Source organism: Macaca nemestrina, chromosome 7, assembly GCF_043159975.1.
Source record: "Macaca nemestrina isolate mMacNem1 chromosome 7, mMacNem.hap1, whole genome shotgun sequence".
Lineage (NCBI taxonomy): Eukaryota > Metazoa > Chordata > Mammalia > Primates > Cercopithecidae > Macaca > Macaca nemestrina.
In genome coordinates this window covers 152,153,311-152,172,495 of record NC_092131.1, presented here as the reverse complement: position 1 = coordinate 152,172,495, position 19,185 = coordinate 152,153,311, and the positions used below count along the sequence as shown (strand labels likewise).

Below are 19,185 nucleotides of genomic sequence, written 5' to 3'. Positions count from 1 at the left end.
AATATTGAAAATCCTAAATGTCTTCATATAAATTTTGGAACATCAATATAACAAAATACCATTCAGCCATTAAAAAGAATGAGAAAGTACTTTTTTAAAACTAATCTAGAAAGATCTCCAAGATATATTGTTGAGAAAGTTGAAGAACATTATGTAAATTATGCCACCACCTATGTAATTATATTTCTCCACTATGTAAAAGGTGGGGAAATATGATTCCTTGTATCTGCATAAATATCTCAAGAATAAAAAACAGGAGGAACTCTGTGGTTGGTTCAGTAGTATAAGAAGGAATTCTGAATCATATTAATCTATTTTTTAATGTTATGCATTAAGTATCTCATCTGGTCTTAGTGGAAATCAGGACACTAAAAGTTTATCATTTTCTTAAAACCACATATAATTTGAAATTGAAACTAAGAATAAAATTTTATCACTTCCACACCTGAGTTATTTCAGTCTTCTGATCCAGGTCATCAGGTACTTCACCTGACAAAACAAAAATTGAGAATTAAAAGTGAAATTGAAATTAGATTAGACATTTAGTTTTAAGGAATACACTTATTATTTATTATATCACCATTATGCAGAAATTGTCCCCCTTCTGAGTTGATCTCACTGGGAGCTACAGACTGGAGCTGTTCCTATTTGGCCATCTTGCCCTGGTCCCCCCAGCTGTGTGATTCTGTTCTGTAGTGCTCAATAGAACCATGTCCTAGGGTGGGCAAGTTCTTGATTATCTGATTAAGCTAATATGTACTTATTACAGGTATAATGGAAAATAGGGGACATTTACAATAGAAAATAAAAATCACTTCCCTTCATCCAGAAATAACTAGTATTTGTAGAATGATTTTTATTGTGTATTTTTATATACACATATATTCACCACATTGTTCATAAACTTCTTGTTCTTACAGTTTTTAACCATGAGAATTTCTCCTATCAATCAAATTGTTTTGAATCTTATTTTGAATTGTTGTATAGTAGCCCATGATTATAGATGTAGCATAATTTACTTTCACTTTCCCTATTGTGAGGCATTAATTTTTTTTTAATTTTTACTTGGCATTGGAAGGTTTCATACTATTTGCCAGGATTATATTTCTTATAATAATAATGAGTGACCTAAAGAAACTATCATCCGAGTAAACAGACAACCTACAGAATGAGAGAAAAATTTTGTGATCTATCCATCTGACAAAGGTCTGATATCCAGAATCTACAAGGAACTTAAACAAATTTACAAGAGAAAAAACCTGTCAACTCCCATGTGGGCAAAGGACATGAACAGACACTTCTCAAAAGAAGAATAAATGAGGGCAACAAAAATATGAAAAAAAGCTTAACATTATTGATCATTGGAGAGAAAGGCAAATCAAAGCCACAATGAGATACCATCTCACGCCAGTCAGAATGGCTATTATTAAAAGGTCAAAAAATAACAGGTGCTGGCAAGGTTGTGGAGAAAAAGAACCTCTTACAGTGGGACTGTAAATTAGTTCAACCATTGTGGAAGACAGTGTGACGATTCCTCAAGGACCTAAAGGCAGAAATAACATTTGATCCAGCATTCCAATTACTGGGTGTATACCAAAGGAATATAAATCATTCTATTATAAAGATACACACACGCATATGTTCATTGCAACACTATTCACAATAGAAAAGACATGGAATTAACCTAATGCCCATCATTGATAGACTGGATAAAGAAAATGTGGTACATATACACCATGGAATACTGTGCAACCATAAAAAGGAATGAGGTCATATCCTTTGCCGGGACATGGATGGAGCTGGAATCCATTATCCTCAGCAAACTAACACGGGAACAGAAAACCAAACACTGCATGTTCACACTTGTAAGTGGGAGCTGAATGATGAGAACACATGGACACACGGGGGATACAGCACACACTGGGGCCTGTTGATGTGGGAAGGGAGAGCATCAGGAAGAACAGCTAAAAGAACAGCTAGACTTAATACCTAGGTGATGGGATGATCTGTCCAGGAAACTACCATGGCACACGTTTACCTATGTAACAAACCTGCACATCCTGAACATGTACCCCTGAACTTAAAAGTTGGAAAAAAAAAAAAAAAAGTTACTTGAATCAACCTGTGCCAGGCTTTTAAATTATCACTGATCCTTATAATAAACTTGCAAAGTGAAGATTTTCATTTCCGTTTTATGGATAAGAGAACCAAAGAATGGTTCAAAATGACATGACTAAATGAAAACTAAAGTAAGTATAGTGGGTTTTTTAATCTAAGTTCTCTCTCTCTTCGCTATACGATGCTATGAGCACCAACCACTCGACAAGCAGTTCTATTTGTTGTTTCTCTGGGGCGTTGGTCTGAATCTGGAATGCTGTATGGCTGTGGTGTGGGAGGAGTCCCTGAGCTAGTGAATGAACCTGGCCTAGCACCTGGAATTTAAATCTCAAATTCACTGTGTTATGCTCTAGTGGTTACCCTGTATGCAGTCACTCTAATAAAATGAAGAAAAAAAGAAAAAGAAAAAAAAAAATGTGTCTTTGCGTTAAATGGTCTGCCTCCTCCCTACAATAAAAGCCCATTTACAGGGCTGGTGATGAAAGTGAAGAAAAATTGCCTAAGAAGATAATATTTCTTACCCAGGAAATGGAAGATTTAGATAAATTACAGTCAAATGTTACATTTTCCCAAGGCCTGCATCTGTGATATTAATATGCCCAACTTGTATGAAAACAAGGAAAAATGATCCTGAAACATTCTGTGAGTGCTTTAGTAAGAATTTATTTTAATGGTATTATAAATGCATTATAAATTATAATAGCATATAAGAGTCTAAAGGATCACTTAAATCTTTAAGTTACTTTCCTGCATTTCATGAGAGGAATTACAAGCCATCATGGGATTTGTGAATTTGGAGATTTGCAAAGATCTTGTGAAAGTCAAGGGCCTTCTCCAAAAATAGAACCTTTATCATAAAATATGATAAACATTTCTACAAATGAATCTTGGTCCACATGTCTGATAATTCCTTTAAGATTGCTTCCTAGAAGTGATTGTATTATTAGATCAATATGTGGCAAAAAAAAAAAAAAATCCAAAAAGTCCCCAAAATTCAAAATATTTTCAATATTCTGATTAACAGTTTCCTATTTAAACTACTTTTTGGGTTAAAGCAATATTTTTAGAAAGCCTCTGAAAATAATGTCCAATAGGAACTTTTTAAAGAAAGGTTCTGTTATTTACCAGTCATTATGATACTGATATAAGATTAATATATTGATATAATAATACCACTGTGGGCCTGTGGAAGTCCAGGTTGGAAATCATCTTGTCCACTACCAGAGATGGCAGGAGAGGAAACTGGGAGTGGAAGACAGCTGAGGAAACCATAATGACCATGGGTTATATGGGTGTGGGTAACCAAAGGAGGTCAAAAAGTAGGAGATTGCAAACATCAACTTCTTCTATTTCTTAGTTTTGTTCAGGGTCAAATCTTGCTTTAAAATACTTGGCAATGTATGAAGTTTCCCATCAGGGGACAAAGGAAAGGTTTTCCCTCTTTCTTGGATTTCCTTTACTTCCTGAGATTTCTGTATTGAGAAACTCACACTCAGAGTCCCGTGAAGGGACACTGGGAGACCAGAGGAATCCACAGAAAGTTCCACAGAACCTCTGTGCTCTCAGCAGAAGTAACAATATGCAAATCGGCCAGCGTTGGGGTGACAAGGGTCACATATAAATAGAATGCTTGAAAAGCCAAATATAGAGCACGTATTCTGAGAAAAGCACACAAACAAGAAGTGAGTATTAATGAAACAGCTTATCTGGCCATTCAAGGCAGCCCTGTAAATGAATAGTAGATTCCCAAAACCATGTGCACTTACATAAACCCCAGAGCTGATAGGAATCAAGTATAAAATGCTGCCCTTACTGAGATAACTCAGATAATCAAGAACTTGCCCACCCTAGGACATGGTTCTATTGAGCACTACAGAACAGAATCACACAGCTGGGGGGACCAGGGCAAGATGGCCAAATAGGAACAGCTCCAGTCTGTAGCTCCCAGTGAGATCAACGCAGAAGGGGGACAATTTCTGCATTTCCAACTAAGGTACCTGGCTAATCTCACTGGGACTGGTTAGACAGTGGGTGTAGCCCACGAAGGGTGAGCAGAAGCAGGGTGAGGTGTTGCCTCACCCAGGAAGTGCAAGGAGTCAGGAAACTCCCTCCCCTAGCAAAGGGAAGCCTTGAGGGACTGTGCCATGAAGAACGGTGCATTCCAGCCCAGATTCTATGCTTTTCCCATGGTCTTCACAACCTGCAGACCAGGAGATTCCCTACCAGGGCCCTGGGTTTCAAGCACAAAACTGGGCAGCCGTTTGGGCAGACACTGAGCTAGCTGCAGGAGTTTTTTTTTATACCCCAGTGGCACCTGGAATGCCAGTGAGACAGAATCGTTCACACCCCTGGAAAGGGGGCTGAAGTCAGGGAGCCAAGTGGTCCAGCTCAGCAGATCCCACCCCCATGGAGCCCAGCAAGCTAAGATCCACTGGCTTGAAATTCTCACTGCCAGCACAGCAGTCGGAAGTTGACCTGGTATGCTCAAGCTTGGTGGGGGGAGGGGCATCCACCATTATGGAGGCTTGAGTAGGCAGTTTTCCCCTCACAGTGTAAACAAAGCCGGGATGTTTGAACCAGGCAGAGCCCACCACAGCTCAGCAAAGCCTCTGTAGCCAGACTGCCTTTCTAGATTCCTCCTCTCTGGGCAGGGCATCTCTGAAAGAAAGGCAGCAGCCCCAGTCAGGGGATTAGAGATAAAACTCCCATCTCCCTGGGACAGAGCACCTGGGGAAAGGGGTGGCTGTGGGCATGGCTTCAGCAGAATTAAATGTTCCTGCCTGCCAGCTTTGAAGAGAGCAGCGGATCTCCCAGCACAGCGCTCGAGCTCCACTAAGGGACAGACTGCCTCCTCAAGTGGGTCCCTGACACCCCGGGTAACCTGACTGGGAGACACCTCCCAGCAGAGGTCGACAGACACCTTATACAGGAGAGCTCTGGCTGACATCTGGCAAGTGTCCCTCTGGGACAAAGCTTCCAGAGGAAGGAACAAGCAGCCATCTTTGCTGGGCTGCAGCCTTTACTGGTGTTACTCAGGCAAACAGGGTCTGGAGTGGACCTCCAGCAAACTCCAGCAGACCTGCAACTGAGAGGCCTGTTAGAAGGAAAACTAACAACAGAAATGAATAGCATCAACAGCAACAAAAAGGATGTCCACACAAAACCCTGTCTGAAGGTCACCAACAACAAAGACCAAAGGTAGATAAATCCACAAAGGTGAGGAAAAACCAGTGCAAAAAGGCTGAAAATTCCAAAAACTAGAACGCCTCTTCTCCTCCAAAGGATCACAACTCCTGACCAGCAAACAAACAAAACTGGACAGAGAATTAACAGAAGTAGGCTTCAAAAGGTGTGTAAAAACAAACTCTTCCAAGCTAAAGGAACATGTTCTAACCCAATGCAAGGAAGCTAAGAACTTTGTAAAAAGGTTAGACGAATTGCTAGCTAGAATAACCAGTTTAGAGAAGAACATAAGTGACCCGATGGAGCTCAAAAACACAGCATGAGAACTTCATGATGCATACACAAGAATCAATAGCTGAATCAATCAAGCAGAAGAAAGAATATCAGAGAGACTGAAGATCAACTTAATGAAATAAAGTATGAAGACAAGATTAGAGAAAAAAGAATGAAAAGAAATGAACAAAGCCTCCAAGAAATATGGGTCTATGTGAAAAGACCAAACCTATGTTTCATTGGTGTAGCTGAAAGTGACAGGGAGAATGGAACCAAGTTGGAAAACACTCTTCAGGATATTATCCAGGAGAACTTCCCCAACCTAGCAAGGCAGGCCAACATTCAAATTCAGAAAACACAGAGACCACCACAAAGATACTCCTTGAGAAGAGCAACCCCAAGACACATACTCATCAGATTCACCAAGGTTGAAATGAAGGAAAAAATGTTAAGGGCAGCCAGAGAGAAAGGTCAGGTTACTCAAAAAGGGAAGCCCATCAGAAAAACAGTGGTTCTCTCTGCAGAAACCCTACAAGCCAGAAGAGAGTGAGGGCCAATATTCAACATTCTTAAAGAATTTTCAACCAAGAATTTCATATCCAGCCAAATTAAGCTTCATAAGTGAAGGAGAAATAAACTCCTTTAAAGACAAGGAAATGCTGAGAGATTTTTGTCACCACCAGGCCTGCCTTAGCTCCTGAAAGAAGCACTAAATATGGAAAGGAATAACCCATACCAGCCTCTACAAAAACATACCAAATTGTAAAGGCCATCGACGCTATGAAGAAACTGCATCAACCAATGGGCAAAATGACCAGCTAGCATCATAATGACAGGATCAAATTCACACATAACAATATTAACCTTAAATGTAAATGGGCTAAATGCCCCAATTAAAAGATACACACTGGCAAATTGGATAAAGAGTCAAGACCCATTGGTGTGCTGTATTCAGGAGACCCATCTCATATGCAAAGACACACATAGGCTCAAAATAAAGGGATGGAGGAATATTTACCAAGCAAATGGAAAGCAAAAAAAAGCAGAGGTTGCAATCCTAGTCTCTGACAAAACAGACTTTAAACCAACAAAGACAAAAAGAGACAAAGAAGGGCATTACAAAATGGTAAAGGGATCAATGCAACAAGAAGAGTTAACTATCCTAAATATATATGCAGCCAATACAGGAGCACCCAGATTCATAAAGTAAGCTCTCAGAGACCTACAAAGAGACTTAGACTCCCACACAATTATAGTGGGAGACTTTAACACCCCATTGTCAATATTAGACAGATCAACGAGACAGAAAATTAACAAGGATATTCAGCACTTGAACTCAACTCTGCACCAAGCGGACCTAATAGACATCTACAGAACTCTCTACCCCAAATCAACAGAATATACATTCTTCTCAGCACCACATTGCATTTATTCTAAAACTGACCACATAATTGGAAGTAAAACACTACTCAGCAAATGCAAAAGAACAGAAATCATAACAAACAGTCTCAGACCACAGTGCAATCAAAGTAGAACTCAGGATTAAGAAACTCACTCAAAACCACACAACTACATGGAAACTGAACAACTTGCTCCTGAATGACTACTGGGTAAATAATGAAATAAAGGCAGAAATAAATAAGTTATTTGAAACCAATGAGAACAAAGAAACAATGTACCAGAATCTCTGGGACATAGATAAAGTATTGTTTAGAGGGAAATTTATAGCACTAAATGCCCACAGGAGAAAGAGGGAAATATCTAAAATCGACATCTTAACATCACAATTAAAATAACTAGAGAAGAAAGAGCAAACAAATTCAAAAGCTAGCAGAAGACAAGAAATAACTAAGATCAGAACAGAACTGAAGGAGATAGAGACACGAAAAACCCTTCAAAAAATCAATGAATCCAGGAGTTGGTTTTTTGAAAAGATTAACAAAATAGACAGACCACTAGCCAGAATAATAAAGAGGAAAAGAGAGAAGAGTCAAATAGACACAATAAAAAGTGATAAAGGGGATATCACCACCGATCCCACAGAAAAACAAACTACCATCAGAGAATACTATAAATACCTCTATGCAAATAAACTAGAAAATCTAGAAGAAATGGATAAATTCTTGGACACATACAACCTCCCAAGACTAAACCAGGAAGAAGTTGAATCTCTGAATAGACCAATAACAAGTTCTGAAATTGAGGCAGTAATTAATAGTCTACCAACCAAAAAAAGCCCAAGACCAGAGAGATTCACAGCTGAACTGTACCAGAAATACAAAGAGGAGCTGGTACCATTCCTTCTGAAACTATTCTAAACAATAGAAAAAGAAAAACTCCTCCTTAACTCATTTTATCAGGCCAGCCTCATCCTGATACCAAAACCAGGAAGAGACACAACAAAAAAAGAAAATTTCAGGCCAATATCCCTGATGAACATCCGTGCGAAAATCCTCAGTAAAATACTGGCAAACCAAATCCACCAGCACGCCCAAAAGCTTATTCACCACGATCAAGTTGGCTTCATCACTGAGATGTAAGGCTGATTCAACATAGGTAAATCAATAAACATAATCCATCACATAAACAGAACCAATGATTAAAACCACATATTATCTCAACAGATGCAGAAAAGGCCTTTGATAAAATTCAGCACCCCTTCATGCTAAAATCTCTCAATAAACTAGGTATTAAGGGAATATATCTCAAAATAATAAGAGCTATTTATGACAAACCCACAGTTGATATCATACTGAATGGGCAAAAGCTGGAAACATTCCCCTTGAAAACCGGCACAAGACAAGGATGCCCTCTCTCGCCACTTCTGTTCAACATAGTATTGGAAGTTCTGATCAGGGCAATCAGGCAAGACAAAGAAATAAAGTGTATTCAAATAGGAAGAGGGGAAATCAAATTGTCTCTGTTTGCAGATGACATGATTGTATATTTAGAAAACCCCATCGTCTCAGCCCAAAATCTCCTTAAGCTGACAAGCAACTTCAGCAAAGTTTCAGGATACAAAATCAATGTGCAAAAATTACAAGCATTCCTATACACCAATAATAGACAGAAAGCCAAATGATGAGTAAACTCCCATTCACAATAGCTACAAAGAGAATAAAATACCTAGAAATACACAAACAAGGGATATGAAGGACCTTTTCAAGGAGAACTACAAACCACTGTTCTAGGACATAAGAGAGGACACAAACAATGGGAAAACATCCCATGCTTGTGGATAGGAAGAATCAATATCGTGAAAATGGCCATACTGCCCAAAGTAATTTACAGATTCAGTGCTAACCCCATCAAGCTACCATTGACTTTCTTCACAGAATTAGAAAAACTACTTTAAACTTCATATGGAACCAAAAAAGAGCCCATATAGCCAAGACAATCCTAAGCCTAAAGAACAAAGCTGGAGGCATTATGCTACCTGACTTCAAACTATACTACAAGGCTACAGCAATCAAAACAGCATGGTACTGCTACCAAAAGAGATATATAGACCAATTGAACAGAACAGAGGCCTCAGAAATAACGCCACACACCTGCAACTATCTGATCTTTGACAAACCTGACAAAAACAAGCAATGGAGAAAGGATTCCCTACTTAATAAACGGTGTTGGGAAAACTGGCTAGCCATATGCAGAAAACTGAAACTGGACCCCTTCCTTACACCTTATACAAAAATTAATTCAAGATGGATTAAAGACTTAAAAATAAGACCTAAAACCATAAAAACTCTAGAAGAAAACCTAGGCAATACCATTCAGGACATAGGCATGGGCAAAGACTTCATGACTAAAACACCAAAAGCAATGGCAACAAAAGCCAAAATTGACAAATGGAACCTAATTAAAGAGCTTTGGCACAGCAAAAGAAACTATCATCAGAGTGAAGAGGCAACCTACAGAATGGAAGTAAATTTTTTCAATCTATCCATCTGACAAAGGACTAATATCCAGAATCTACAAGGAACTTAAACTTACAAGAAAAAAACAAACATCATCAAAAAGTGGGCAAAGGATATGAACAGACACTTCTCAAAAGAAGACATTTATGCGGCCAACAGACAAATGAAAAAATGCCCATCATCACTGGCCGTCAGAGAAATGCAAATCAAAACCACAATAAGATACCATCTCATACCAGTTAGAATAGTGATTATTAAAAAGTCAGGAAACAACAGGTGCTGGAGAGGATGTGGAGAAATAGGAATGCTTTTACACTGTTGGTGGGAGTGTAAATTAGTTCAACCATTGTGGAAGACACTGTGGCAATTCCTCAAGATCTAGAACCAGAAATACCATTTGACTCAGCAATTCCATTACTGGGTATATACCCAAAGGATTGCAAATCATTGTACTATAAAGACACATGCACACATATGTTTATTGTAGCACTATTCATAATAGCAAAGATTTGGAACCAACCCAAATGCCCATCAATGATAGACTGGATAAAGAAAATACGGCACATATACACCATGAAATACTATGCAGCCATAAAAAAGGATGATTCATGTCCTTTGCAGAGACTTGGATGAGGCTGGAAACCATCATTCTCAGCAAACTAACACAGGAAAAGATAACCAAACACTGCATGTTCTCACTCATAAGTGGGAGTTGAACAATATGATCACAAGGACACAGGGAGGGGAACATCACACACCACAGCGTGTTGGGGGGTGGGAGGCTAGGGGAGCGATGGCATTAGGAGAAATACCTAATGTAGATGACGGGTTGATGGGTGCAGCAAACCACTATGGCACATGTATACCTACATAACAAACTTGCACGTTCTGCACATGTATCCCAGAATTTAAAGTATAATAATAATAATAAAGAATCCCACAGAGCACTGAAAGGAACTTCAGAGAGTTATCTTATCTAACCCTCTTCTCTATCCATAAATGGCAATAAATCCAAAGTTTCATCTAAATTACTCAACATTTATCCAATACATATTCAATGAGAATTTACTGTCTGCCAAGCATACCAGCATCTATATGATAGATGCTGATGGTGCCCATATTAATAAGAAAGCCAGTGATTGTTCTGGATTTTTAAATTTTTTTAATGGGGTAAGTTATTTAAGAAATTGTTAAAAATACCGTTAAGAGAAAGGAACTGTGTCTCTTACCATAGATTCTCCCATTAATGGAACATCTTTTAAAGGTCATGATGTTTTGAGTGAGGGTACCCGTTTTGTCAGAGAAAATGTACTCAATCTGCCCCAGTTCCTCATTGAGCGTGGTCGTCCGAGCCTCTGCAGGTGTTGCTTTTCGAGAATAATACATCTTCCGGTCCCAGTTTATAAAATAACTGTGTCCTAGACGAATTACTTCCACGCTGTCATCCATTAAAATGGAGAAAAAAGGAAATGCTCCATTAATTTCAGAACATACAATATTTTGCCAAAATAAGAAGTCTGCCAAAGTCTTCAGCGTTTAGAGGAAAATGTGGATGCTTTGTCCCTAGGTCACAGGGATCTTTAGAAGCTTCTCAGCAGAGTCTGCTTATAAACCTTTCCAAGTCATTTCCTGCAACACCATAAAACAATAAGCCAGCTTAGGATAAAGCTTTAGGGAATGTTTCATGGTTTTCTACATTAAACAGGCCCAGTGGAGATTTTGTGTGTAGCGTATTAGTTTGTGTCTCCTCCTATATGATAGGAGTGGTCCCCAAGCTTTTTGTCACTGGGGGCCAGTTTTGTGGAAGACACTTTTCCACAGATCAGGGGAAGGCGGATGGTTTCAGGATGATTCAAGCACATTACATTTAATATGCACTTTATTTCTATTATTACATTGCAATATATAAACCGCTGCGCAGTTCACAATAGGGTTTGCACTCCTTTGAGAATCTAATGCTGCTGCCACAGCTCTGACAGGAGGCGGAGCTCAGGTCTGTGGCCTGGGAGTTGGGGAACTCTGTGGTAGGGGAAACTAATTATTATTGAAGATGTTTGTCTGATGTCTGATCTAAAGAAATGTGCTGTTGAGAACTTTCTCTCCAACACATTGTTTGATGTGGCTTCACTTTGCCAAAAGAGGTAGAAAATAGTATTTCCACGAAGCAGAACCAAACCATAACAGATACTGAGTGAAAACAGGATGTGTTGTCAAACCACTCTGCCCGTTTACCATGAAAAGAGTGTTGCGTCACATTCTAATTACATAATTATGTTAATTATTACAATAATTAATTATTAATATAATTCTGACTACATTCTAGTAATCATTTATGACCTCCCAGCTCCAGAAGCAAAATTTATTTGGCAAAGTGTATGAACTCTCTCAATGCTCAATGTCATACATAATGCCAAACTGATTTCCAAAAACGTCATAGCAACATAAGTTTCTACCATCAGATTATTAAGAATTATCTTTCACCATATGCAAATTCAAAAGCTATGTCACTACTGTTTACTGCATTTCTTATCAATGAGTTTAACACTTTTTTCAAATTTTATTGGCCAGTGACATTTCTTCTTGGAATTATCTAATTGTATCTGCCTATTTTATTTTTCCTATTCTGATACCAGTGTATTTATTAGTGATTTGTAAGAATTCTATAGTTATTAAGTCTATTAATTCTGTCAAAAAAACAACGCAAATATTTTATCCAATTTATCATTTGTCTTTTTTTTTTTTTTTTTTTTTTATTGAGACGGAGTTCTGCTTTTGTTGCCCAAGCTGGAGTACAATGGCACTATCTCGGCTCGCTGCAACCTCTGCCTCCCTGGTTCAAGCGATTCCCCTGCCTCAGCCTCCAGAGTAGCTGGGATTACAGGCATGCTCCACCATGCCCGGCTAATTTTTCTGTATTTTTAGTAGAGACGGGGTTTCGCCATGTTGTTCAGGCTGGTCTCAAACTCCTGACCTCAGGTGATCCACCCACCTTGGCCACTTAAAGTGCTGGGATTATAGGTGTGCGCCACTGCACCTGGCCACTTGTCCTTTTTTTTTTTTTTTTTTTTTTTTAGAGACGGGGTCTTGCCATGTTGCCCAGGTTGGCCTCAAATTCCTGAGCTCAAGCGATCCTCCCACCTCTGCCTCTAGAGTAGCTGGGACTACATGTACCACCACAGCTGGCTGATGGTCTTTTCATTTTATTTCCAGTTTTTTGATATGAAGTTTTCTCTTTCTAAAGGATCAAATTCATCAGAAGTTTATACTTTGTTTTACAGTTTTGTTTAGATAAGCCTTATCTATGCCAAGATTATATATACAGATATCTATATTTTAATTGTTTTTATTGATTTTTTCATAATTACTTATCCCAATTGAAATTTATGATTGAAATTGAAAGTTTGATGTACATATGAGGAGCAAATTTCAAGTTTTCCAAACAAGAAGATGTTACATCAACATTTGTTGAACAATCAATCATTTCCCCATTAAGCTGGAATGCTTTCTGTGTCACAAATAAATCATTTTACTCACTACCATCTGATTTATGGATTTCAATTTTATTCATTGATATGACACTTAATGCATCTCTTGTTTTCATTACTGTAGCTTTATAATAACTGGCAATACATAGAAGAAACAAAATCACCTTTATTCTCTTCCTCTTCAAAAACTCTTAACTATAATCACCCATTTATTTTTCCTGATAGAATCAATGTATTCATCGAAGTAAACATTTGAATAACTGTATTAATTTTCCTACAAAATTTATTTGAGATTTTGGTTAGGTCTATGTTAAACTCTTAATTATTTGAAAAGAACTGATATTTTATAAACTTAAATACAACTTCAAGGAGAAGGTCAAATCTTTTTAGGAATTCCATTTTTTAAAGTACCTCAATTAGTTAAGGAATTTTAGTTTAGTTTAGTTTTGCTTTTTGACATAGGTTCATACCATAGCCTTATAGATTTGTTCAGTCGTCCCTTGAATCCATGGGGGATTGGTTACAGGACTCCCAATCTGAGGATGCTCAAGTCCCTTACATAAAATGGCATAGTATTTGCATATAGCCTACCCATATCCTCTTGTATACTTTAAGTCATCTCTAGATTACTTATAATACCTAATACAATGTAAATGCTATGTAAATAGTTCTTATACTGTATTGTTTAGGGAATAATGACAAGAAAAAAACTCTGTACATGTTCAGTACAGATACAACCATCCTTTTTTTTTTCAAATATTTCCCATCTATGGTTGGTAGAGTCCATAGATACAAAACCCATGGATACAAAGGGCAGAATTTAAACTTTTTTTTGATAGGATAAGTTTTTAAATTGTTGTTGTACTAAAATAAAGCTTTTAATTTTTGTAATGTTACTTTCATAATTAGACATAACTAAATTATCCTACTGAAAGTTTTACAGATTATTCTTATGGATTGACTAGATTTATAATCATATTATTATCTGTGTTCTTCCTTTCCAATAGGTTTATTTCAGTTTCATGTCTTATCTTATTCATGGATATTTCAGTTTCATGTCTTTGTACTTTAACAAGGATATCCAGAACGGTAGAAAATAGTTATGGTAATAGCAGGTACCATAGCTTATTTCTGATCTTAGTGGAAATTAATCCTTGGTTTCTCTCATCTGTAGAGTGAGAAAGTTGGGCTAGATGACACTCAAATCGTTTCTGGTTATTAAATTCTATACTTCAAGTTCTAAAAGTACATGACATACCTACGTTTCCCTCCCCAAAAGAGGTTTGGGGCCAATTCATTTTTAACTATTTGAATGGTAGCACATTTTTTCTCCCTAACTAAAATTACACTGTGACTATGTAGAGTGTGATATGATATTAAGATACATAACTCACACTCTTTATTTATTTATTTATCTTCATGTATGGTTTACTCGTCTGCATCCCACCCCACCCCCACCCTGCATGTAAATTCCTCGCTAGCTAGTCTGATTCAGCTTTATTTTCCTTATTCCTTTCACTCAAAAAGCATTAGCACTTACAACGGGCTGGGGTAGTATCTTGCCCATCAGAGGCAGTCAATCAGTGTTGGGTGTACGAATTTTAACTCTTTAGACTCTAATTTCACCAACAGGGATATTAAGACTTAGAGAGATAAAGTGACTAACCCAACGTCACATCAATAATTAGCCACAGAGCCAAGACTAGAACTCAGGGATTTGGGAAAGCCAGTGCAGACCAGGCCTTAAGAATGGCATTATGAGGGTCACAATACAAACCATGAAGTTTTTTATTTATCTGAAAATCGAGTAGCTCCCTGTAATCTTAAACCAAAGTGAATGAAACAGAATTTGACTGTTCTGTGTTATAGTATAAGCCAATGGAAGTATTCAAAACTTATTCAAATTCCTAGAGCTTAAAAGTCTGAAGAGAAAATGGGCATCGTTTTTGTTTGGGAAAAGAGGATTCAGAAGAGCCACAGTGGAACATTCAGCTCTTTCTTTTACAATAGCAGAGAAAAGGAGAAAAATATTCAGAGTTAGCATACTCTGGCCACTTAGTGTTTTCTGCCTGAATACTCGCAGAACAGAGCTTATAATTTCACCCAGTCTCGGGCAAAACAAGCAACACAGAAATGAACTCCTATTACTTTGGAAAGAACACTCAAAAGCTAATTCCTTGGGGAAACAATGGCTGCATTTCTTAAGAGTATGTATTTTTAAAAAAACTGTAGCTGGGTCCGCCTTAACACAACAGATAAACAAATTGACAACATAGAAACATCCTACCAAAATAAATGTCCTTTCCTCGCCTGCAATTGCTAACCATTCAAAGCAAATACTGAACTTCTATCCTCAAGTGACATATGGCACTAATTTACTCTTTGTACATATTCTAAAGCCTAATAGAAGCTTTGGCAGAAGGTCTTCATCACTCTGGACAGAAATACCTGGGAGTTCTCTTTTTCTATGTCTCAATCTTTAGGACTGCGTAACCTGAAATTCCTTGGAATGCTTTTTCCCTCGAGTTAAGATCAGAATCACTGTACTTATTTGGCGAGAGAAAGGCTCTCATTTATCTTCGTAATTTCCATGCCTAACAACTAGGACAGAACTCTAGACTCTTTTTTTTCTTTTGATTTCTTCACTGAGTAATAAATCATACATAGCTTAGGGATAGAGGAAAACACTGTCCCAACTCTCAGAAGACTTCTGTCCCTCATTAGCTCACGATCCTGAGCAAATCCTCTCATCATTTTGAAAGCAGTTCAGCAAATCCTACTTCATAAGATTGTTGGGCAACATGAATGAGATAAAGTATGTGGACGTGTAAAATATAAAATGCTAATAAAAAGAGAAAAGCATTCACAGAGTCTTAAGGTATCATATTTCATGGTATATTACAGAACATTAGTAATTTTGAAAATTATAAGAATGCATAAGAAAGTAGTTTTTAAGTGATAAAGTATCATGCTGAATCACTTTATATATATATATAATGTTACCTAAAGGTAAGGTGGTATTATGTGGAGGATAAAGCAACTCAGAAATTAATCTTTTAATCCCTTTTTTTAATGGGGAAGCACATATTTGACAAACTAACCAAGGCACAGAGAAGTCAAGCACTTTCTCCAAGGTCACACAGCTTTTAGTGGCAGTACCAAGACCAGAAACTGGGTTTGGACTATTACAAATACGTTTTCTGTCTAATGAACCATGGCACATTAGAAGTATAAGGAATGCCAAACTGAGAATCTACCTTTGGTATCATTAAAAAAAAATCAATCTTTCAAATCATTAAATGAAAATGCCAATGTTCTTCAAAGAAAGAATGTATACAGAATATACGTCCTTCGTGAGGACATATGAAACTGCATATGTGCAGATGGAAAGCCACTATGCACATTTATTATTCATTTAGGACATAAAGGAATGCTATAAAAGCTGACTGTAGCTCTTCCGGCAAAGAGCAGGATTTATTACAGACTTTATAATTGGATACAAGCATGAGAGGTCCTCAAAATCAAAGATGGGCCAGTAGGATATAGTTTAAATAGAGCCTCTCTGACCACAGCTCCAGAGAGCCCAAAGCAATTTGTGGTATTGTGGCCACATGCCACTACTTCAAGTCAATTTCCCACAACTTGGCATTTCAGTTTCCTGACCACTATCCAAAACAAGGGTGGATTTTGTGCATTAAACTTCCCTTGCTTCATCATAGCTAGGTTTTTGAAGAGAGATAAAAAGGGGTGCATAAAAATAAGTGGGGATTTAGAGCTGATGATTTTGTGTATTCTTGAAGTATTGATGATGAGAAAGTGTCAAACAACCAAGTCCCATCTTGGCTCCAGTGTTTTTGGGACAGTCTGGCTCAGTCTGGTTAGGATCGGGATCAAGAATGTCCCAGGTACAGATTCTAGGGCCAATTTCTAATACTTATCAAATACACACACATATACATATATGCATATACATGTATCTAAATAAAGAGGTGTGTGTGTGTGTTCTTTGTGTATGTAGAGAGACAGAGAGGCAAAAAGAGAGACCACCTTAGCTCTAATTTATGGGATCAAATCTAATCCTGACAGATCAAATTGTAGTAGAAGTTATAAATCATACTTCTTATCTTACAATGGACTAGCATCACCTACTATATTTTAACTCCTTTATGTATGTACTTATAGTTACTAATAATAATAGGAAAAGCTAATATTCATTGAGCTTTTATAATGTGTTAGGAATTCTTAGAGCTTTATAGGCATGTATTCACTCCTCATACAATCCTATGAGGTAGAACTATAATTTTCTTCGTTTTTAAAATGAGGGAACTGAGGCACTAGAAGACGAAGTTACTTGCCCAAGATTATGGAGCTAGTAAGTGGTAGAACAGGACCTGAATCCATGTATCTATAGAGCCAGTCTAGTGGCAAAGAGGCACCCCCTCTATAGATCTCCCCAATGTTCTTCCTTTTCTTACTCAAAATTAACCAATTCTAATTGATCAGGTTACATGAGATTATATTGTAGTCCATGTCTTACAGAGAAAAACATTTCTAAGAAACCAAATCAAATCAAGAAGAAAATGAACCACATTTATTATAATTTGAAAACATAAAAGTTAAACAGATTAAACAGCTAAGCTGTCCCATTTGAAACAGATGTCGCAAATCATAAGCAGTTAAGAGCAAGATATCTATTGCACTGCTGAAATTTTAAAACAAACAAAAATGATTACTGGAAACAAAGGTTTGGATGAAATTATTTCATTAAAATATAAACTCTCATCTTACCTCACATATAAGGAAATGGGTACAACTGTATTGAGAATAATAATATATGACCAGAATGTTAAGAATCCGGAGAACACAGAGCTCTTCTCTCCTTCATTCCAAAAGAGGAAAGTTCTAAATTGGTCCCCAATTTGACTCTCCCAGATTGAATTTCCTATTGCAAGAATAATTCCCAAGCATATCAGAAACCCAAAAATCTGAAATAAGATAGAAGTCTGGTTAAGGTTAACTTGAACCCAGAATTAGTCATATCAACATGATCTAATTATGCGTCTAACTCCAAGAAATAGTCATTTGAAAAGCAAGTATGCAAACCTCTTCTTACCATTAGTCATATGAATAAAATTTCAAATTTTTATGTCAGGAACTCAGCTAAATATTTTACATACATTTTCTCACTGAATCTGCCCATTGACGGTCTAAGATGGGAACAGTCATTATTCCCACTTTACAGTTTAAAAACAAAGTAAAACAGAAGCACCATAAAGACTATGTAACTTGTCTATGTTCACATAGTTAACAACTTCACATCCTCAATTTGTGGTAAGTAGGTATATTTAGGTGGCTTAATTAAAGGAGACCATATGCACTGATTTGTCCTGGATGGCCCCAGTTTACAACCATTGTCCAGATGTAATAGTAATCATGTTGCATTTCACCTTCAAAAGTGTCCTGTTTGGATGATAAATTATATGGCCACCCAAGGCATAAATGCAAAAGAAAATATCAGTGATAAAGAACAATTTCAGACTAACCAAGTCTCTTGGCTATAGATCTGGCCACACAATCCTTACTCGAGGTCAACAAGAAATGTAAGGATAACTAAAATACTTCATGACATGTATACTTTACTTTTAGGATATAAATGTAGGAAGCAACTTGAAAACCATTAGCAGACACTTACATTGTTATTAGTAACAGAATTAGAAAAACACATATTTGTAGGTATAACAACTAGAGAGACAACAACGTCAATCTACAGTGAGTCTAAAACCCTTCCTGGGAAAGGAAAGGCCACAGACTCAGTGAACATGGTTAAGACCTGAGTTGAAGAAGATGTTGCGGAGACTTGGTTCAGCTGAGTGTCACACTATGTTGGGAGCTGAGACCAGCCAATGTTGAGGGAAGAGTAGGGCTAGAGAACAGAAATGGATTTTCCTCTATTTCCTTTTTCTTCCAAGAAAGAATATTCAGAAATTCTAGAGCTGCTTTCTTCCTTATTCCATAATATGGGCATGTAAGAATAGGTGTATAAGAAGAAAAGATTCAGAAAAGTCTGATTTAAAGTATATTAGAAAACCATATATGAGAGAAAAGTAGGACTGTGAATCCCCAAAACTTCTATGACTTTGGTACCTATATTATAGTATCCTCTTTAATGGCTGAGACTACAAATTAATTAAACATGACTTTAGAGCATT

General features: G+C 37.3%; 1 protein-coding gene across 4 annotated transcripts in view; it reads right to left on the bottom strand.

Moving 5' to 3' along the window:
• Window positions 1-19,185, bottom strand: part of LOC105490532 (ATPase phospholipid transporting 8B4 (putative)) — a 276,940-nt gene that overhangs the window by 125,840 nt on the left and 131,915 nt on the right. For all 4 annotated transcript variants that reach the window (XM_024795544.2, XM_011756284.2, XM_011756282.2 and 1 more), the window contains 3 exons: window positions 17,765-17,961; window positions 10,721-10,929; window positions 446-489 (listed from right to left, as the gene is read on the bottom strand). In XM_024795544.2, coding sequence (XP_024651312.2) covers window positions 446-489; window positions 10,721-10,929; window positions 17,765-17,961 — 450 coding nt within the window. The remainder of the gene's footprint in view (window positions 1-445; window positions 490-10,720; window positions 10,930-17,764; window positions 17,962-19,185) is intronic.